This window comes from Bombina bombina, chromosome 5 (assembly GCF_027579735.1).
Source record: "Bombina bombina isolate aBomBom1 chromosome 5, aBomBom1.pri, whole genome shotgun sequence".
Taxonomy (NCBI): domain Eukaryota; kingdom Metazoa; phylum Chordata; class Amphibia; order Anura; family Bombinatoridae; genus Bombina; species Bombina bombina.
The window spans coordinates 770,496-793,867 of NC_069503.1; the positions used below are offsets into that span (position 1 = coordinate 770,496).

General features: G+C 42.6%; 1 protein-coding gene across 1 annotated transcript in view; it reads right to left on the reverse strand.

Annotated features, from left to right (window-relative positions):
• The window catches only part of LOC128659661 (uncharacterized), a 346,545-nt gene that overhangs the window by 102,323 nt on the left and 220,850 nt on the right, over nucleotides 1–23,372 (reverse strand). Inside the window, exons 9-11 of the mRNA XM_053713230.1 lie at nucleotides 2,100–2,295; nucleotides 1,912–2,018; nucleotides 1,133–1,339 (exon numbers count right to left, since the gene is read on the reverse strand). Of these exons, the coding sequence (XP_053569205.1) occupies nucleotides 1,133–1,339; nucleotides 1,912–2,018; nucleotides 2,100–2,295 (510 nt within the window). The remainder of the gene's footprint in view (nucleotides 1–1,132; nucleotides 1,340–1,911; nucleotides 2,019–2,099; nucleotides 2,296–23,372) is intronic.

Below are 23,372 nucleotides of genomic sequence, written 5' to 3' on the forward strand. Positions count from 1 at the left end.
GACAAGAGGGTGGGGCTAATTAGATGACAAACAAGGGGTGGGGCTGAATATATTAGACAATAGGGTGTGGCTGAATATATTACAGACAATAGGGTGGGGCTGAATATATTACAGACAATAAGAGGGTGGGGCTGATAATATTAGACAATAATAGGGTGGGGCTGATTACATTACAGGCAATAAAAGGGCATGACTGATATATTAAAGACAATAAGGAGATGGAGCTGATTACATTACAGACAATAAGAGGGTGTGGCTGATTATATGACAGACAATAATAGGACGGGACTGATTAAATTACAGACAAGAGGGCAGGCTGACTATATATTACAGACAATAATAGGGTGGGGCCGATTATATTAAATACAATAAGGGGGTGGCACTAAATTACCTTACAGACAATAAGTGGGAGTGGCAGATTTTATTACAGACAATAAGAGGGCGTGCTAATTACATTACAGACAATAAGAGGTTGGGCTGATTATATTACAGACAATAAGAGGGCAGGCTGATTATATTAGACAATAAGAGGGCGGGCTGATTATATTACAGACAATAAGAGGACGGGCTGATTATATTAGACAATAAGAGGGCAGGCTGATTATATTAGACAATAAGAGGGCAGGCTGATTATATTAGACAATAAGAGGGCAGGCTGATTATAATAGACAATAAGAGGGCAGACTGATTATATTAGACAATAAGAGGGAGTGGCAAATTTTATTACAGACAATAAGAGGTTGGGCTGATTAAATTACAGACAAGAGGGCAGGCTGACTATATATTACAGACAATAATAGGGTGGGGCCGATTATATTAAATACAATAAGGGGGTGGCGCTAAATTACCTTACAGACAATAAGTGGGAGTGGCGGATTTTATTACAGACAATAAAAGGGCGTGCTAATTACATTACAGACAATAAGAGGTTGGGCTGATTATATTACAGACAATAAGAGGGCAGGCTGATTATATTAGACAATAAGAGGGCAGGCTGATTATATTTCAGACAGACAATGAGGGTTGGTTTGCTACATTATTGACCATACAAAGAAGTTGAAGTATAAAGGAAATATCAGGCTTTAGCAAACCAGCACACAGTCACAGCATAATATGCACAACCAGCTATCACCTTAAGAGCAACGCAACTCCCGTCTCTCAGAGTCTTAAACACCTCTCCATAGACTCCTTCTCCAACCTTTTGACACAGACTAAGCTGTTGTGAAGTTAGGCAAGAACAGAATGGGATGGGCCCTTCCTGCTGGCACTCGACAAAAACCTTCTCTGCGTCGCTCAGCTCTTCTGAGCAAACTGATGAATAATGAGGGGACAGCAGCATCTGTGAAACGGTGACAGAACATGAATAGAGGAGGGAATGAGAGAGATTATTACAGTTTATCTATGTATCTAATGTCAGAGTCCAAAATATGCTGGCGCATCGTGAATATAGGATAGCAGGAATAATTCTAACAGGTGACATGTGACAAGCCAGAGGTGGAAGGTAACAATGAGGGGTTGTAATTGCACCATGGTTAGCAACTTTGCTCAGTAACAAATATGTATATAAACAGGCGAAGCATGGCCTAAGGTAACTTCTGTGTAGTAAGAGGGAAACATTTAAGGAATAGGTGAAGGAAGGCACTAATGTAACCACTGTCTATCAACATCCTAACTGTAGTTCCATGAGCGTAGCAGGCCATCCGGGGAAAACCAGAGGGGTGGGACCACTGCTAACTAAGGTTAGGTTACATATATATGGAGATAGGAGGAATGTGTTACAAAACTAGTGGGAACACTGGAGACAGAGGTGGAAAGAAAATGTATGGAGGGTTAACTTCATGGCCAGAAATAATAAGATGCTTGAATAGGTCCAACATTAGCAAGAGTCAATAAGTTCAAGAAGGAACTTACCAGGGATGACTGCTGCAAAGTTAGAGATAAGTTCAGGTTGCATGGTGAAGGGGAGCTTAGGAGAACACTTCTTTCAACTGGATAGACACAATGCAGTGCAGCCTCAACTGAAAAAAGACACAGGGAGGGAGTCAACAGAGTATCATTATGGCACGACTTGCTATGTGGGTACAAAAATACCAACTGACCTTTCTTTTTGCGGTGCAATGACAGAGCTGCTCTAAGGCGAATCCAGCGTTGGCGATCTCTCTGAGGGTCCTGCACACGTAATGGTTCTGGCGAGAGGCTCAGATTCATGACTGCTGATGAGTTCAGGAATGAAGATGTCAGAAGAGAGGTAGAAAGCAAGAGAGAAGAGGAGAGCCCGCTGATTGTAGAGACATCCTGAGACCAAAAGGGAAGGAAATGATTTATCCAGTATTAGGTATATATATCTCCAAGGGCATAGCATAAACAGACCATAAGGGTGTTTAAAAGCTTTAAATGACATGATGCTGTTGTCACTAACAGAGGATGAGGCTGCTGATGGTAGAGACATCCTGAGACCAAAAGGGAAGATAGAACCCCGTTAGGAAGACCATTGTATTCAATAGGTGATACTCCCTTTAAATCCCTCTGACATTCACTGTACTCTGAGAGGAACCTGGCTTCAACATGCTGAGAAGTGCATATCAACAAAGAAATCTAGCACAAACTTACTTCACCACCGCCATAGGAGGCAAAGTTTGTAAAAACAGAATTTATGCTTACCTGATAAATTACTTTCTCCAACGGTGTGTCCGGTCCACGGCGTCATCCTTACTTGTGGGATATTCTCTTCCCCAACAGGAAATGGCAAAGAGCCCAGCAAAGCTGGTCACATGATCCCCCCTAGGCTCCGCCTTCCCCAGTCATTCGACCGACGTAAAGGAGGAATATGCAAAGGAGAAATCATATGATACCGTGGTGACTGTAGTTAGAGAAAATAAATCATCAGACCTGATTAAAAACCAGGGCGGGCCGTGGACCGGACACACCGTTGGAGAAAGTAATTTATCAGGTAAGAATAAATTCTGTTTTCTCCAACATTGGTGTGTCCGGTCCACGGCGTCATCCTTACTTGTGGGAACCAATACCAAAGCTTTAGGACACGGATGATGGGAGGGAACAAATCAGGTCGCCTAGATGGAAGGCACCACGGCTTGCAAAACCTTTCTCCCAAAAATAGCCTCAGATGAAGCAAAAGTATCAAATTTGTAGAATTTGGTAAAAGTGTGCAGTGAAGACCAAGTCGCTGCCTTACATATCTGATCAACAGAAGCCTCGTTCTTGAAGGCCCATGTGGAAGCCACAGCCCTAGTGGAGTGAGCTGTGATTCTTTCAGGAGGCTGCCGTCCGGCAGTCTCATAAGCCAATCGGATAATGCTTTTAAGCCAGAAAGAGAGAGAGGTAGAAGTTGCTTTTTGACCTCTCCTTTTACCAGAATAAACAACAAACAAAGAAGATGTTTGTCTGAAATCCTTAGTAGCTGCTAAGTAAAATTTGAGAGCACGAACTACATCCAAGTTGTGCAACAAACGTTCCTTCTTTGAAACTGGATTAGGACACAAAGAAGGCACGACTATCTCCTGGTTAATATTTTTATTAGAAACAACTTTCGGAAGAAAACCAGGTTTAGTACGCAAAACCACCTTATCTGCATGGAACACCAGATATGGAGGAGAACACTGCAGAGCAGATAACTCTGAAACTCTTCTTGCAGAAGAGATTGCAACCAAAAACAAAACTTTCCAAGATAATAACTTTATATCAACGGAATGTAGGGGATCAAACGGAACCCCCTGAAGAACTGAAAGAACTAAATTGAGACTCCAGGGAGGAGTCAAAGGTTTGTAAACAGGCTTGATTCTAACCGGAGCCTGAACAAAAGCTTGAACGTCTGGCACAGCCGCCAGCTTTTTGTGAAGTAAAACAGATAAAGCAGAAATCTGTCACTTCAAAGAACTTGCAGATAATCCTTTCTCCAAACCTTCTTGAAGAAAGGATAGAATCCTAGGAATTTTTATCTTGTTCCATGGGAATCCCTTGGATTCACACCAACAGATATATATTTTCCATATTTTATGGTAGATTTTTCTAGTTACAGGCTTTCTAGCCTGAACAAGAGTATCAATGACAGAATCTGAGAACCCTCGCTTTGATAAAATCAAGCGTTCAATCTCCAAGCAGTCAGTTGGAGTGAGGCCAGATTCGGATGTTCGAACGGACCTTGAACAAGAAGGTCCTGTCTCAGAGGTAGCTTCCATGGTGGAGCCGATGACATATTCACCAGGTCTGCATACCAAGTCCTGCGTGGCCACGCAGGAGCTATCAAGATCACCGATACCCTCTCCTGTTTGATCCTGGCTACCAGCCTGGGAATGAGAGGAAACGGTGGGAACACATAAGCTAGGTTGAAGGTCCAAGGTGCTACTAGTGCATCCACTAGAGCCGCCTTGGGATCCCTGGATCTGGACCCGTAGTAAGGAACCTTGAAGTTCTGGCGAGACGCCATCAGATCCATGTCTGGGATGCCCCATAATTGAGTTATTTGGGCAAAGATTTCCGGATGGAGTTCCCACTCCCCCGGATGAAATGTCTGACGACTCAGAAAATCCGCTTCCCAATTTTCTACTCCTGGGATGTGGATTGCAGACAAGTGGCAGGAGTGAGTCTCCGCCCATTGAATTATTTTGGTCACTTCTACCATCGCCAGGGAACTCCTTGTTCCCCCCTGATGGTTGATATACGCAACAGTCGTCATGTTGTCTGATTGAAACCTTATGAATTTGGCCTTTGCAAGCTGAGGCCAAGCCTTGAGAGCATTGAATATCGCTCTCAGTTCCAGAATGTTTATCGGTAGAAGAGATTCTTCCCGAGACCAAAGCCCCTGAGCTTTCAGGGGTTCCCAGACCGCGCCCCAGCCCACCAGACTGGCGTCGGTCGTGACAATGACCCACTCTGGTCTGCGGAAGCTCATCCCTTGTGACAGGTTGTCCAGGGTCAGCCACCAACGGAGTGAATCTCTGGTCCTCTGATCTACTTGTATCGTTGGAGACAAGTCTGTATAATCCCCATTCCACTGTCTGAGCATGCACAGTTGTAATGGTCTTAGATGAATTCGCGCAAAAGGAACTATGTCCATTGCCGCAACCATCAAACCTATTACTTCCATGCACTGCGCTATGGAAGGAAGAAGAACAGAATGAAGTACTTGACAAGAGTTTAGAAGTTTTGATTTTCTGGCTTCTGTCAGAAAAATCTTCATTTCTAAGGAATCTATTATTGTTCCCAAGAAGGGGACTCTTGTTGACGGAGATAGAGAACTTTTCTCTACGTTCACTTTCCACCCGTGAGATCTGAGAAAGGCTAGGACAATGTCCGTATGAGCCTTTGCTTGTGGCAGGGACGACGCTTGAATCAGAATGTCGTCCAAGTAAGGTACTACTGCAATGCCCCTCGGTCTTAGCACCGCTAGAAGGGACCCTAGTACCTTTGTGAAAATTCTTGGGGCAGTGGCTAATCCGAATGGAAGTGCCACGAACTGGTAATGTTTGTCCAGAAAGGCGAACCTTAGGAACTGATGATGTTCCTTGTGGATAGGAATATGTAGATACGCATCCTTTAAATCCACCGTGGTCATGAATTGACCTTCCTGGATGGTAGGAAGAATTGTTCGAATGGTTTCCATCTTGAACGATGGAACCCTGAGAAATTTGTTTAAGATCTTGAGATCCAAGATTGGTCTGAATGTTCCCTCTTTTTTGGGAACTATGAACAGATTGGAGTAGAATCCCATCCCTTGTTCCTTTAATGGAACAGGATGAATCACTCCCATTTTTAACAGGTCTTCTACACAATGTAAGAATGCCTGTTTTTTTATGTGGTCTGAAGACAATTGAGACCTGTGGAATCTTCCCCTTGGGGGTAGCTCCTTGAATTCCAGAAGATAACCTTGGGAGACTATTTCTAGAGCCCAAGGATCCAGAACATCTCTTGCCCATGCCTGAGCGAAGAGAGAAAGTCTGCCCCCCACCAGATCCGGTCCCGGATCGGGGGCCAACATCTCATGCTGTCTTGGTAGCAGTGGCAGGTTTCTTGGCCTGCTTACCTTTGTTCCAGCCTTGCATTGGCCTCCAGGCTGGCTTGGCTTGAGACGTATTACCCTCTTGCTTAGAGGGTGTAGAACTTGAGGCTGGTCCGTTTCTACGAAAAGGACGAAAATTAGGCTTATTTTTAGCCTTGAAAGACCTATCCTGAGGAAGGGCATGGCCCTTTCCCCCAGTGATATCTGAAATAATCTCTTTCAAGTCAGGGCCAAACAGCGTTTTCCCCTTGAAAGGAATATTAAGCAATTTGTTCTTGGATGACTCATCCGCTGACCAAGAATTTAGCCATAGCGCTCTGCGCGCCACAATAGCAAACCCTGAATTTTTCGCCGCTAATCTAGCTAATTGCAGGGTAGCGTCTAGAGTAAAAGAATTAGCCAATTTAAGAGCACGAATTCTGTCCATAATCTCCTCATAAGAGGTAACTTTATCTAGCGACTTTTCTAGTTCATCAAACCAGAAAGACGCTGCTGCAGTAACAGGAACAATGCATGAAATTGGCTGTAGAAGGTAACCTTGCTGAACAAACATCCTTTTTAAGCAAACCTTCTAACTTTTTATCCATAGGATCTTTGAAAGCACAACTATCTTCTATAGGGATAGTGGTGCGTTTGTTTAAGGTAGAGACCGCCCCCTCGACCTTAGGGACTGTCTGCCATAAGTCCTTTCTGGGGTCGACTATAGGAAACAATTTCTTAAATATAGGGGGAGGGACAAAAGGTATGTCGGGCCTTTCCCATTCTTTGTTTACAATATCCGCCACCCGCTTGGGTATAGGAAAAGCTTCGGGGGGCACCGGGACCTCTAGGAACTTGTCCATCTTACATAATTTCTCTGGAACGACCAAATTGTCACAATCATCCAGAGTAGATAACACCTCCTTAAGCAGAGCGCGGAGATGTTCCAATTTAAATTTGAACGTAATAACATCAGGTTCAGCTTGTTGAGAAATTTTTCCTGAATCTGAAATTTCTCCCTCAGACAAAACCTCCCTAGCCCCTTCAGACTGGTGTAAGGGCATGTCAGAACCATTATCATCTGCGCCCTCATGCTCTACAGTATCTAAAACAGAGCAGTCGCGCTTTCGCTGATAAGTGGGCATTTTGGCTAAAATGTTTTTAATAGAATTATCCATTACAGCCGTTAATTGTTGCATAGTAAGAAGAATAGGCGCACTAGATGTACTAGGGGCCTCTTGTGTGGGCAAGACTGGTGTAGACACATAAGGGGATGATGCAGTACCATGCTTACTCCCCTCACTAGAGGAATCATCTTGGGCATCATTTTCACTATCACATGCATCACATCTATTTAAATGAGAAGGAACTTTGGCTTCCTGACATACAGAACATAGTCTATCTGATGGTACAGACATGTTAAACAGGCATAAACTTGATAACAAAGTACAAAAAACGTTTTAAAATAAAACCGTTACTGTCACTTTAAATTTTAAACTGAACACACTTTATTACTGAATATGCGAAAAAGTATGAAGGAATTGTCCAAAATTCACCAAAATTTCACCACAGTGTCATAAAGCCTTGAAAGTATTGCACACCAAATTTGAAAGTTTTAACTCTTAAAATAACGGAACCGGAGCCGTTTTTACATTTAACCCCTATACAGTCCCTGGTATCTGCTTTGCTGAGACCCAACCAAGCCCAGAGGGGAATACGATACCAAATGACGCCTTCAGCACGCTTTTTCAGTGTATCAGAGCTCCTCACACATGCATTTGCATGCTTTGACTCCCAAAAACAACTGCGCATTAGTGGCGCGAAACTGAGGCTCTGCCTAAGACTAGAGAAGGCCCCCAGTGAAAAAGGTGTCCAATACAGTGCCTGCCGTTTTTATTATCAAAATTCCCAGATAAAAACAACTCCTCAGAGTAATAAACCATTAAACATGCTTATAAAACAAACGTTTTAGCCCAGAAAAATGTCTACCAGTCTTTAAAGCCCTTGTGAAGCCCTTTAGAAATTGTTATTAAAATGGCTTACCGGATCCCATAGGGAAAATGACAGCTTCCAGCATTACCAAGTCTTGTTAGAAATGTGTCATACTTCAAGCAGTAAAAGTCTGCACACTGTTCCCCCCAACTGAAGTTACTTCATCTCAACAGTCCTGTGTGGAAACAGCCATCGATTTTAGTAACGGTTGCTAAAATCATCTCCCTCTTACAAACAGAAATCTTCATCTCTATTCTGTTTCAGAGTAAATAGTACATACCAGCACTATTTTAAAATAACAAACTCTTGATTGAAGCAATAAAACTACATTTAAACACCAAAAAACTCTAAGCCATCTCCGTGGAGATGTTGCCTGTACAACGGCAAAGAGAATGACTGGGGAAGGCGGAGCCTAGGGGGGATCATGTGACCAGATTTGCTGGGCTCTTTGCCATTTCCTGTTGGGGAAGAGAATATCCCACAAGTAAGGATGACGCCGTGGACCGGACACACCTATGTTGGAGAAAACAGAATTTATGCTTACCTGATAAATTACTTTCTCTTACGGTGTATTCAGTCCACGGATTCATCCTTACTTGTGGGATATTCTCAATCCCTACAGGAAGTGGCAAAGAGAGCACACAGCAAAGCTGTCCATATAGCTCCCCTCAGGCTCCGCCCCCCCAGTCATTCGGCCGACGGTTAGGAGAAAAAGGAGAACCATAGGGTGCAGTGGTGACTGTAGTTATTATAAATTAAATTTGAACCTGACTTAAACGTCAGGGCGGGCCGTGGACTGAATACACCGTAAGAGAAAGTAATTTATCAGGTAAGCATAAATTCTGTTTTCTCTTACTTGGTGTATTCAGTCCACGGATTCATCCTTACTTGTGGGATACCAATACCAAAGCAATAAGACACGGATGAAGGGAGGGAACAAGTCAGGTAACCTAAAAGGAAGGCACCACTGCCTGCAAAACCTTTCTCCCAAAAATAGCCTCCGAAGAAGCAAAAGTATCGAATTTGTAAAATTTGGCAAATGTATGCAGTGAGACCAAGTCGCTGCCTTACAAATCTGTTCAACAGAAGCCTCATTCTTGAAAGCCCATGTGGAAGCCACAGCTCTAGTGGAATGAGCTGTAATTCGTTCAGGAGGCTGCTGTCCCGCAGTCTCATAAGCCAAACGGATGATGCTTTTCAGCCAAAAGGAAAGAGAGGTAGCAGACGTTTTCCTACCTCTCCTCTTACCAGAATAGACAACAAACAAGGATGATGTTTGTCTGAAATCTTTAGTTGCTTTCAAATAGAATTTTAAAGCACGAACCACGTCAAGATTGTGTAAAAGTCGGTCCTTCTTAGAAACTGGATTAGGACACAAAGAAGGAACAATGATTTCCTGGTTAATATTCTTATTAGAAACCACTTTTGGAAGGAAACCAGGTTAGGTGCGCAAAACAACCTTATCTGCATGGAACACAAGATAGGGTGAATTACACTGCAAAGCAGACAATTCAGAAACTCTTCGAGCAGAAGAAATGGCTACTAAAAACAAAACTTTCCAAGATAAAAACTTAATATCTATGGAATGCAAAGGTTCAAACGGAACCCCTTGAAGAACTGAAAGAACTAAATTTAGACTCCATAGAGGAGCCACAGGCTTGTAAACAGGCTTGATTCTGACTAGGGCCTGTGCAAACACCTGAACGTCTGGTACAGCAGCCAGACGCTTATGTAACAGAATAGACAGAGCAGATATCTGTCCCTTTAAGGAACTAGTTGACAGACCCTTCTCCAATCCTTCTTGGAGAAAAGACCATATCCTTGGAATCCTAATCTTACTCCACGAGTAACCCTTGGATTCACACCAACAAAGATATTTCCGCCATATCTTATGGTAAATTTTCCTGGTGACAGGCTTTCTGGCCTGTATCAGAGTGTCTATAACTGATTCAGAGAAACTAGATTTTGGATGCTTGAAAGGACCTTGAATTAGAAGATCCTGCCTCGATGGCAGTTTCCATGGTGGGACCGATGACATGTCCACTAGGTCTGCATACCAAGTCCTGCGTGGCCACGCAGGCGCTATCAGAATTACCGAAGCCTTCTCCTGTTTGATTCTGGCTACTAGCCAAAGGAGAAGAGGAAACGGTGGAAAGACATAAGCTAGACTGAACGACCAAGGCGCTATTAATGCATCCATCAATGCCGCCTTGGGATCCCCGGATCTGGATCCGTAAAGGGGAAGTTTGGTGTTCTGACGGGACGCCATCAGATCCAATTCTGGAATGCCCCTTCGCTGAGTTAGCTGAGCAAAAACCTCTGGGTGGAGTTCCCACTCCCCCGGATGGAAAGTCTGACGACTTAGAAAATCCGCCTCCCAGTTGTCTACCCCTGGGATGTGAATTGCATAAAGATGGCAGGAGTGATCCTCCGCCCATTTGATGATCTTGGATACTTCCTTCATCGCTAGGGGACTTTTTTGTTCCTCCCTGATGATTGATGTACGCTACAGTCGTGATGTTGTCCGACTGAAATCTGATGAATTTGGCCTCTGCTAGTTGAGGCCACACCTGGAGCGTATTGAATATCGCTCTCAACTCCAAAATGTTTATCGTAAGAAGAGATTCTTCCCGAGACCATAGTCCCTGAGCCTTCAGGGAGTTCCAGACCGCACCCCAGCCTAAGAGACTGGCCTCGGTCGTGACAATGATCCACTCCGGTCTGCGGAAACTCATTCCCTGAGACAGGTGATCTTGAGACAACCACCAGAGAAGAGAGTCTCTGGTTTTCTGGTCCATTTGTACTTGAGGAGACAAATCTGAGTAATCTCCATTCCACTGTTTGAGCATGCACAGCTGCAGTGGTCGGAGATGAATTCGGGCAAAAGGGACTACGTCCATTGCCGCAAACATTAAACCAATTACTTCCATGCACTGAGCCACGGAAGTCCGAGGAATGGAATGAAGAACTCTGCAAGTATTCAGCAGTCTTGACTTCCTGACCTCTGTCAGAAAGATTTTCATTTCTACCGAGTCTATTAGTGTTCCCAGGAAAGGAACCCTTGTGAGCGGGGACAGAGAACTCTTTTCTACGTTCACCTTCCACCCGTGAGACCTTAGAAAGGCCAGAACGATGTCCGTATGAGCCTTGGCTCTGTGAAAGGACGACGCCTGTAATAATATGTAATCTAGGTAAGATGCTACTGCAATGCCCCGCGGTCTTAGTACCGCTAGAAGGGACCCTAGCTGTTTGCCCAGGAAGGCGAACCTTAGGAACTGATGGTGATCTTTGTGGATAGGAATATGTAGATACGCATCCTTTATATCCACGGTAGTCATATATTGACCCTCCTGGGTCATTGGCAAGATTGTCCGAATGGTTTCCATCTTTGAGGAATTTGTTTAGAATTTTTAAATCCAGGATTGGCCTGAAAATTCCCTCCTTTTTGGGAACTACAAACAGGTTTGAGTAAAAGCCCAGACCTTGTTCTACAATTGGAGCTGGGTGTATCACTCCCATCTTTAGCAGATCTTCTACACAGCCTAAGAACTCCTGTTTCTTTATTTGGTCTGAAGACGAATAAGAAATGTGGAACCTTCCCCTTGGGGGAGAATCCTTGAATTCTAGAAGGTACCCCTGAGCAACTATTTCTAATGCCCAGGGATCTGGAACATCTCTTGCCCAAGCCTGAGAGAAGAGAGAAAGTCTGCCCCCTACTCGATCCGATCCCGGATCGGGGGCTACCCCTTCATGCTGTCCTGGTAGCAGGAGCAGGCTTCTTGGCCTGTTTGCCCTTATTCCAGCCCTGCAGGGGTTTCCAAGTTGCTTTGGGCTGGGAAGCTTTATCTTGCTTTGCGGCAGCAGAGGTTGTGGCAGGTCCGCTCCTGAAGTTGCGAAAGGAGCAAAAAACATAATTTATGTAAGAACTTACCTGATAAATTCATTTCTTTCATATTAACAAGAGTCCATGAGCTAGTGACGTATGGGATATACATTCCTACCAGGAGGGGCAAAGTTTCCCAAACCTTAAAATGCCTATAAATACACCCCTCACCACACCCACAAATCAGTTTAACGAATAGCCAAGAAGTGGGGTGATAAGAAAAAAAGTGCGAAGCATATAAAATAAGGAATTGGAATAATTGTGCTTTATACAAAAAAATCATAACCACCACAAAAAAGGGTGGGCCTCATGGACTCTTGTTAATATGAAAGAAATGAATTTATCAGGTAAGTTCTTACATAAATTATGTTTTCTTTCATGTAATTAACAAGAGTCCATGAGCTAGTGACGTATGGGATAATGACTACCCAAGATGTGGATCTTTCCACACAAGAGTCACTAGAGAGGGAGGGATAAAATAAAGACAGCCAATTCCTGCTGAAAATAATCCACACCCAAAATAAAGTTTAACAAAAAACATAAGCAGAAGATTCAAACTGAAACCGCTGCCTTAAGAACTTTTCTACCAAAAACTGCTTCAGAAGAAGAAAATACATCAAAATGGTAGAATTTAGTAAAAGTATGCAAAGAGGACCAAGTTGCTGCTTTGCAGATCTGGTCAACCGAAGCTTCATTCCTAAACGCCCAGGAAGTAGATACTGACCTAGTAGAATGAGCTGTAATTCTCTGAGGCGGAATTTTACCCGACTCAACATAGGCAAGATGAATTAAAGATTTCAACCAAGATGCCAAAGAAATGGCAGAAGCTTTCTGGCCTTTCCTAGAACCGGAAAAGATAACAAATAGACTAGAAGTCTTACAGAAATATTTCGTAGCTTCAACATAATATTTCAAAGCTCTAACAACATCCAAAGAATGCAACGATTTCTCCTTAGAATTCTTAGGATTAGGACATAATGAAGGAACCACAATTTCTCTACCAATGTTGTTGGAATTCACAACTTTAGGTAAAAATTCAAAAGAAGTTCGCAACACCGCCTTATCCTGATGAAGAATCAGAAAAGGAGACTCACAAGAAAGAGCAGATAATTCAGAAACTCTTCTGGCAGAAGAGATGGCCAAAAGGAACAAAACTTTCCAAGAAAGTAATTTAATATCCAATGAATGCATAGGTTCAAATGGAGGAGCTTGAAGAGCCCCCAGAACCAAATTCAAACTCCAAGGAGGAGAAATTGACTTAATGACAGGCTTTATACGAACCAAAGCTTGTACAAAACAATGAATATCAGGAAGAATAGCAATCTTTCTGTGAAAAAGAACAGAAAGAGCAGAGATTTGACCTTTCAAGGAACTTGCGGACAAACCCTTATCTAAACCATCCTGAAGAAATTGTAATATTCTCGGTATTCTAAAAGAATGCCAAGAAAAATGATGAGAAAGACACCAAGAAATATAGGTCTTCCAGACTCTATAATATATCTCTCTGGATACAGATTTACGAGCCTGTAACATAGTATTAATCACAGAGTCAGAGAAACCTCTTTGACCAAGAATCAAGCGTTCAATCTCCATACCTTTAAATTTAAGGATTTCAGATCCTGATGGAAAAAAGGACCTTGAGACAAAAGGTCTGGTCTTAACGGAAGAGTCCACGGTTGGCAAGAGGCCATCCGGACAGGATCCGCATACCAAAACCTGTGAGGCCATGCCGGAGCTACCAGCAGAACAAACGAGCATTCCTTCAGAATCTTGGAGATTACTCTTGGAAGAAGAACTAGAGGCGGAAAGATATAGGCAGGATGATACTTCCAAGGAAGTGAAAATGCATCCACTGCCTTCGCCTGAGGATCCCGGGATCTGGACAGATACCTGGGAAGTTTCTTGTTTAGATGAGAAGCCATCAGATTTATTTCTGGAAGTTCCCACATTTGAACAATCTGAAGAAATACCTCTGGGTGAAGAGACCATTCGCCCGGATGCAACGTTTGGCGACTGAGATAATCCGCTTTCCAATTGTCCATACCTGGGATAAAAACCGCAGAGATTAGACAGGAGCTGGATTCCGCCCAAACCAAAATTCGAGATACTTCTTTCATAGCCAGAGGACTGTGAGTCCCTCCTTGATGATTGATGTATGCCACAGTTGTGACATTGTCTTATCTGAAAACAATGAACAACTCTCTCTTCAGAAGAGGCCAAGACTGAAGAGCTCTGAAAATTGCACGGAGTTCCAAAATATTGATCGGAAATCTCACCTCCTGAGATTCCCAAACCCCTTGTGCCGTCAGATACCCCCACACAGCTCCCCAACCTGTAAGACTTGTATCTGTTGAGATTATAGTCCAGGTCGGAAGAACAAAGAAGCCCCCTGAACTAAACGATGGTGATCTGTCCACCATGTCAGAGAGTGTCGTAAAATCGGTTTAAAGATATTAATTGAGATATCTTTGAGTAATCCCTGCACCATTGGTTCAGCATACAGAGCTGAAGAGGTCGCATGTGAAAACGAGCAAAGGAGATCGCATCTGATGCGGCAGTCCTAAGACCCAACATTTCCATGCATAAGGCTACCAAAGGGAATGATTGTGACTGAAGGTTTTGACAAGCTGATATCAATGTTAAACTTCTCTTGTCTGACAAGGACAGAGTCATAGACACTGAATTTATCTAGAAACCTAAAAAGGTTACCCTTGTCTGAGGAATCAATGAACTGATTGGTAAATTGATCCTCCAACCATGAACTTGAAGAAACAACACAAGTCGATTCGTATGAGATTCTTCGAAAATGAGAAGACTGAGCAAGTACCAAGATATCGTCCAAATAAGGAAATACCAAAACCCTATTCTCTGATTACAGAAAGAAGGGCACCGAGAACCTTTGAAAAAAATTCTTGGAACTGAGGCTAGGCCAAACAGTAGAGCCACAAAACTGGTAATGCTTGTCTAAAAAGAGAATCTCAGACACTAAAAGTGATCTGGATGAATCGGAATATGCAGATACACATCCTGTAAATCTATTGTAGACATATAATGCCCTTGCTAAACAAAAGGCAGGATAGTCCTACAGTAACCATCTTGAATGTTGGTATCCTAACATAACGATTCAATAATGATAGATCCAGAACTGGTCTGAAGGAATTGACCTTCTTTGGTACAATGAAGAGATAAAATAAAACCCCAGCCCCTGTTCCAGAACTGGAACTGGCATAAATACTCCAGCCAACTCTAGATCTGAAACACATTTCAGAAATGCTGAGCCTTGCTGTGTCAACTGGGACACGGGAAAGAAAAGAATCTCTTAGCAGGAGGCCTTAACTTGAAGCCAATTCTGTACCTTTCTGAAACAATGTTTCTGAAACCAGAGATTAAGAACGGAATTGATCCAAATTTCTTTGAAGAAAACGTAATCTGCCCCATACCAGCTGAGCTGGAATAAGGGCCGCACCTTCATAGATACTTAGGAGCTGGCTATAGGTTTCTATAAGGCTTGGATATATTCCAAACTGGAAATAGTTTCCAAACTGATACCGCTCCTGAGGATGAAGGATCAGGCTTTTGTTCCTTGTTGTGAGGAAAGGAACGAAATGATTATTTACCCTGGAAAGAAAGGGAAAGCAAAGTTGACTTAGAAGACATGTCAGCATTCCAAGTTTAATCCATAAAGCTTTTCTAGCTAAAATAGCTAGAGACATATACCTGACATCAACTCTAATGATATCAAAAGATGGTATCACCAATAAAATTATTAGCATGTTATAGAATAATAATAATGCTATAAAATTATGATCTGTTACTTGTTGCGCTAAAACTTCTAACCAAAAAGTTGAAGCTGCAGCAACATCCGCTAAAAATATAGCAGGTCTAAGAAGATTACCTGAACATAAGTAAGCTTTTCTTAGAAAAGATTCAATTTTCCTATCTAAAGGATCCTTAAATGAAGTACTATCTGCCATAGGAATAGTAGTACATTAGCAGGAGTAGAGACAGCCCCATAACCTTAGGGATTTTTGTCCCAAAAAACTCTAATCTGTCAGATGGCACAGGATATAATTTGCTTAAATGTCTAGAAGGAGTAAATAAATTACCCAAATTATTCCATTCCCTGGAAATTACTTCAGAAATAGCATCAGGGAGATAAAACACTTCTGGAATAACTACAGGAGATTTAAAAACCTTATTTAAACGTTTACATTTAGCATCAAGAGGACCAGAATCCTCTATTTCTAATGCAAATAACACTTCTTTAAGTAAAGAACGAATAAATTCCATCTTGAACAAATACAAAGATTTATCAGCATCAACCTCTGAGACAGAAACCTCTGAACCAGAAGAACCATTATCAGTATCAGAATGATGATGTTCATTTAAAAATTCATCTGAAAAAAAGAGAAGTTTTAAAAGACTTTTATGTATACTAGAAGGAGAAATAACAGACATAGCCTTCTTAATGGATTTAAAAAATAAAATCTCTTATGTTATCAGGAACACTCTGAAAATTAGATGTTGACGGACAGCAACAGGTAATGTAACAGTACTAAAGGAAATTTTATCTGCATTAATAAGTTTGACATGACATGCAATACAAATAACAGCTGGAGAAAACAGATACCAAAAGTTTATAGCAGACTTAGCTTGGTAGCTCCAGCACTGTGCAGTGATTTTAATGTAGTATCTTCTGACTCAGTTGCAACGTGGAACATCTTGCAATATGTAAAAGAAAAAAACAACATATAAAGCAAAATTGATCAAATTCCTTAAATGACAGTTTCAGGAATGGGAAAAAAATGCCAGTGAACAAGCTTCTAGCAACCAGAAGCAATAAATAATGAGACTTAAATAATGTGGAGACAAAAATGACGCCCATAATTTTTTAGCGCCAAAAAAGACGCCCACATTATTTGGCGCCTAAATGCTTTTGGCGCCAAAAATGAAGCCACATCCGGAACGCCGACATCTTTGACGCAAAATAACGTCAAAAAATGACGCAACTTCCGGCGACACGTATGACGCCGGAAACGGAAAAGAATTTTTGCGCCAAAAAAGTCTGCGCCAAGAATGACGCAATAAAATGAAGCATTTTCAGCCCCCGCGAGCCTAACAGCCCACAGGGAAAAAAGTCAAATTTTTGAGGTAAGAAAAAATATGATAATTCAATGCATAATCCCAAATATGAAACTGACTGTCTGGAAATAAGGAAAGTTGAACATTCTGAGTCAAGGCAAATAAATGTTTGAATACATATATTTAGAACTTTATAAATAAAGTGCCCAACCATAGCTTAGAGTGTCACAGAAAATAAGACTTACTTACCCCAGGACACTCATCTACATGTTTGTAGAAAGCCAAACCAGTACTGAAACGAGAATCAGTAGAGGAAATGGTAAATATAAGAGTATATCGTCGATCTGAAAAGGGAGGTAAGAGATGAATCTCTACGACCGATAACAGAGAACCTTATGAAATAGACCCCGTAGAAGGAGATCACTGCATTCAATAGGCAATACTCTCTTCACATCCCTCTGACATTCACTGCACGCTGAGAGGAAAACCGGGCTCCAACTTGCTGCGGAGCGCATATCAACGTAGAATCTAGCACAAACTTACTTCACCACCTCCCTTGGAGGCAAAGTTTGTAAAACTGATTTGTGGGTGTGGTGAGGGGTGTATTTATAGGCATTTTAAGGTTTGGGAAACTTTGCCCCTCCTGGTAGGAATGTATATCCCATACGTCACTAGCTCATGGACTCTTGTTAATTACATGAAAGAAAACAGAATTTATGCTTACCTGATAAATTACTTTCTCCAACGGTGTGTCCGGTCCACGGCGTCATCCTTACTTGTGGGAATATCTCTTCCCCAACAGGAAATGGCAGAGAGTCCCAGCAAAGCTGGCCATATAGTCCCTCCTAGGCTCCGCCCACCCCAGTCATTCGACCGACGGACAGGAGGAAAAATATAGGAGAAACCATATGGTACCGTGGTGACTGTAGTTAGAGAAAATAATTCATCAGACCTGATTAAAAAAACCAGGGCGGGCCGTGGACCGGACACACCGTTGGAGAAAGTAATTTATCAGGTAAGCATAAATTCTGTTTTCTCCAACATTGGTGTGTCCGGTCCACGGCGTCATCCTTACTTGTGGGAACCAATACCAAAGCTTTAGGACACGGATGAAGGGAGGGAGCAAATCAGGTTACCTAAACGGAAGGCACCACGGCTTGCAAAACCTTTCTCCCAAAAATAGCCTCCGAAGAAGCAAAAGTATCAAATTTGTAAAATTTGGCAAAAGTGTGCAGTGAAGACCAAGTCGCTGCCTTACATATCTGGTCAACAGAAGCCTCGTTCTTGAAGGCCCATGTGGAAGCCACAGCCCTAGTGGAGTGAGCTGTGATTCTTTCAGGAGGCTGCCGTCCGGCAGTCTCATAAGCCAATCGGATGATGCTTTTAAGCCAAAAGGAAAGAGAGGTAGAAGTCGCTTTTTGACCTCTCCTTTTACCAGAATAGACAACAAACAAAGAAGATGTTTGTCTGAAATCTTTTGTAGCCTCTAAATAGAATTTTAGAGCACGGACTACGTCCAAATTGTGTAACAAACGTTCCTTCTTTGAAACTGGATTCGGACACAAAGAAGGTACAACTATCTCCTGGTTAATATTTTTGTTAGAAACAACCTTTGGAAGAAAACCAGGCTTAGTACGCAAAACCACCTTATCTGCATGGAACACCAGATAGGGCGGAGAACACTGCAAAGCAGATAACTCTGAAACTCTTCTAGCAGAAGAAATTGCAACCAAAAACAAAACTTTCCAAGATAGTAACTTAATATCTATGGAATGCAAAGGTTCAAACGGAACCCCTTGAAGAACTGAAAGAACTAGATTTAGACTCCAGGGAGGAGTCAGAGGTCTGTAAACAGGCTTGATCCTAACCAGAGCCTGAACAAATGCCTGAACATCTGGCACAGCTGCCAGTCTTTTGTGTAGTAAGACAGATAAAGCAGAGATCTGTCCCTTTAGAGAACTTGCAGATAATCCTTTCTCCAAACATTCTTGGAGAAAGGAGATAATCTTAGGAATTTTTATCTTATTCCATGGGAATCCTTTGGATTCACACCAACAGATATATCTCTTCCATATTTTATGGTAAATCTTTCTAGTTACCGGTTTTCTGGCTTGAACCAGAGTATCTATCACAGAATCTGAAAACCCACGCTTTGATAGAATCAAGCGTTCAATCTCCAAGCCGTCAGCTGGAGGGAGACCAGATTTGGATGTTTGAATGGACCCTGAACAAGAAGGTCCTGTCTCAAAGGTAGCTTCCATGGTGGAACCGATGACATATTCACCAGGTCTGCATACCAAGTCCTGCGTGGCCACGCAGGAGCTATCAAGATCACTGAGGCCCTCTCTTGTTTGATCCTGGCTACCAGCCTGGGAATGAGAGGAAACGGTGGGAACACATAAGCTAGGTTGAAGGTCCAAGGTGCTACTAGTGCATCCACTAGAGTCGCCTTGGGATCCCTGGATCTGGACCCGTAACAAGGAACCTTGAAGTTCTGACGAGACGCCATCAGATCCATGTCTGGAATGCCCCATAATTGAGTTAGCTGGGCAAAGATCTCCGGGTGGAGTTCCCACTCCCCCGGATGGAATGTCTGACGACTCAGATAATCCGCTTCCCAGTTTTCCCCACCTGGGATGTGGATCGCAGATAGGTGGCAGGAGTGATCCTCCGCCCATTGAATTATTTTGGTCACCTCTTTCATCGCCAGGGAACTCCTTGTTCCCCCCTGATGATTGATATACGCAACGGTCGTCATGTTGTCTGATTGGAATCTTATGAATCTGGCCTTTGCTAGCTGAGGCCAAGACCTGAGAGCATTGAAGATCGCTCTTAGTTCCAGAATGTTTATCGGGAGAAGAGACTCTTCCCGAGACCATAGTCCCTGAGCTTTCAGGGATTCCAAGACCGCGCCCCAGCCCACTAGACTGGCGTCGGTCATGACAATGACCCACTCTGGTCTGCGGAAGCTCATTCCCTGGGATAGATGGTCCAGGGTCAGCCACCAACGGAGTGAATCTCTGGTCTTCTTATCTACTTGAATCATTGGAGACAAGTCTGTATAGTCCCCATTCCACTGTTTGAGCATGCACAGTTGTAATGGTCTTAGATGAATTTGTGCAAAAGGAACTATGTCCATTGCTGCAACCATCAACCCTACTACTTCCATGCACTGCGCTATGGAAGGACGTGGAACAGAATGAAGAACTTGACAAGTGCTTAGAATTTTTGACTTTCTGACCTCTGTCAGAAAAATCCTAATTTCTAAGGAATCTATTATTGTTCCCAAGAAGGGAACTCTTGTTGACGGAGACAGAGAACATTTTTGTATGTTCACCTTCCATCCGTGTGATCTGAGAAAGGCCAGAACGATGTCTGTATGAGCCTTTGCTGTTGACAGGGACGACGCTTGTATTAGAATGTCGTCCAAGTATGGTACTACTGCAATGCCCCTCGGTCTTAGAACCGCTAGAAGGGACCCTAGTACCTTTGTGAAAATCCTTGGAGCAGTGGCTAACCCGAATGGGAGGGCCACAAACTGGTAATGTTTGTCCAGAAAGGCGAACCTTAGGAACTGATGATGTTCTTTGTGGATAGGAATATGTAGGTACGCATCCTTTAGATCCACGGTAGTCATAAATTGACCTTCCTGGATAGTAGGTAGAATCATTCGAATGGTTTCCATCTTGAACGATGGTACCCTGAGAAATTTGTTTAGGATCTTCAAATCCAAAATTGGTCTGAAAGTTCCCTCTTTTTTGGGAACTACGAACAGATTTGAATAAAATCCCATTCCTTGTTCCTTGATTGGAACTGGGTGTATCACTCCCATCTTTAACAGGTCTTCTACACAATGTAAGAACGCCTGTCTCTTTATTTGGTTTAAGGATAAGTGAGACATGTGGAACCTTCCCCTTGGGGGTAGTTCCCTGAATTCCAGAAGATAACCCTGAGAAACTATTTCTAGTGCCCAGGGATCCTGAACATCTCTTGCCCAAGCCTGAGCAAAGAGAGAGAGTCTGCCCCCTACTAGATCCGGTCTCGGATCGGGGGCTACTCCTTCATGCTGTTTTGTTAGCAGCAGCAGGCTTCTTGGCCTGCTTACCCTTGTTCCAGCCTTGCATAGGCTTCCAGGCTGGTTTGGGCTGTGAGGCATTACCCTCTTGCTTAGAGGATGCAGAATTAGAGGCCGGTCCGTTCCTGAAATTGCGAAAGGAACGAAAAATAGACTTATTCTTGGCCTTGAAAGGCCTATCTTGTGGGAGGGCGTGGCCCTTTCCCCCAGTGATGTCTGAGATAATCTCTTTCAATTCTGGTCCAAATAGAGTTTTACCTTTGAAAGGGATGTTGAGCAATTTTGTCTTGGATCATACATCCGCTGACCAAGACTTTAGCCAAAGCGCTCTGCGCGCCACAATTGCAAACCCTGAATTTTTCGCCGCTAATCTAGCTAATTGCAAAGCGGCATCTAAAATAAAAGAGTTAGCCAACTTAAGTGCATGAACTCTGTCCATAACCTCCTCATATGGAGTCTCTGTACTGAGCGACTTTTCTAGTTCCTCGAACCAGAACCACGCTGCTGTAGTGACAGGAACAATGCACGAAATGGGTTGTAGAAGGTAACCTTGCTGTACAAAAATCTTTTTAAGCAAACCTTCCAATTTTTTATCCATAGGATCTTTGAAAGCACAACTATCCTCGATAGGAATAGTAGTGCGCTTGTTTAGAGTAGAAACAGCCCCCTCGACCTTAGGGACTGTCTGCCATAAGTCCTTTCTGGGGTCGACCATAGGAAATAATTTCTTAAATATAGGGGGGGGAACAAAAGGTATGCCGGGCTTCTCCCACTCCTTATTCACTATGTCCGCCACCCGCTTGGGTATAGGAAAAGCGTTGGGGTGCACCGGAACCTCTAGAAACTTGTCCATCTTGCATAATTTCTCTGGAATGACCAAGTTGTCACAATCATCCAGAGTAGATAACACCTCCTTAAGCAGTGCGCGGAGATGCTCTAATTTAAATTTAAATGTCACAACATCAGGTTCAGATTGTTGAGAAATTTTCCCTGAATCTGAAATTTCCCCATCTGACAAAAAATCCCTCATGGCCACTTCAGATTGGTGTGAGGGAATGACAGAACAATTATCATCAGCGCCCTCCTGCTCTTCAGTGTTTAAAACAGAGCAATCGCGCTTTCTCTGATATGCAGGCATTTTGGATAAAATATTTGCTATGGAGTTATCCATTACAGCCGTCAATTGTTGCATGGTAATAAGCATTGGCGCGCTAGATGTACTAGGGGCCTCCTTCGTGGGCAAACCTGGTGTAGACACAGTAGGAGATGATGTAGTATCATGTCTACTCCCCTCATCTGAGGAATCATCTTGGGCAATTTCATTATCTGTGGCAGTACTGTCCTTACTTTGTTTGGACGCTATGGCACAATTATCACACAATTTTAAATGAGGAGACACATTGGCTTTCATACATATAGAACATAGCTTATCCGAAGGCACAGACATGTTAAACAGGCTTAAACTTGTCAATAAAGCACAAAAAACGTTTTAAAACAAAACCGTTACTGTCTCTTTAAATTTTAAACAGAAACACTTTATTACTGAATATGTGAAAAAGTATGAAGGAATTGTTAAAAAATTACCAAAATTTCACCACAGTGTCTTAAAGCATTAAGAGTATTGCACACCAATTTTCAGAGCTTTAACCCTTAAAATAACGGAACCAGAGCCTTTGCTGAGACCTAACCAAGCCCAGAGGGGAATACGATACCAAATGACGCCTTCTAGAAACTTTTCCAGCTACTTTCAGATCCTCACACATGCATCTGCATGTCTTGCTCTCAAAAACAACTGCGCAGTAATGGCACGAAAATGAGGCTCAGCCTACAACTGGGAAGGCCCTCCCTGACTGGAAAAGGTGTCTAACATAGTGCCTGCCGTTAAAAAACGTTCCCCAAGTTTATAAATGTGAATTATCAGCATAAACATATATAAAATGTCCAAATAAAGCAATCGATTTAGCCCATAAAATGTCTATCAGTTTTATAGCCCATATTAAGCCCTTTATTCTGTTTGAGACTAAGAAAATGGCTTACCGGTCCCCATGAGGGGAAATGACAGCCTTCCAGCATTACACAGTCTTGTTAGAAATATGGCTAGTCATACCTTAAGCAGAAAAGTCTGCTGTTTCCCCCAACTGAAGTTACTTCATCTCAACAGTCCTATGTGGAAACAGCAATCGATTTTAGTTATTGTCTGCTAAAATCATTTTCCTCTCACAAACAGAAATCTTCATCCTTTTCTGTTTCAGAGTAAATAGTACATACCAGCACTATTTTAAAATAACAAACACTTGATAGAAGAATAAAAAACTACATTTAAACACCAAAAACTCTTAACCATC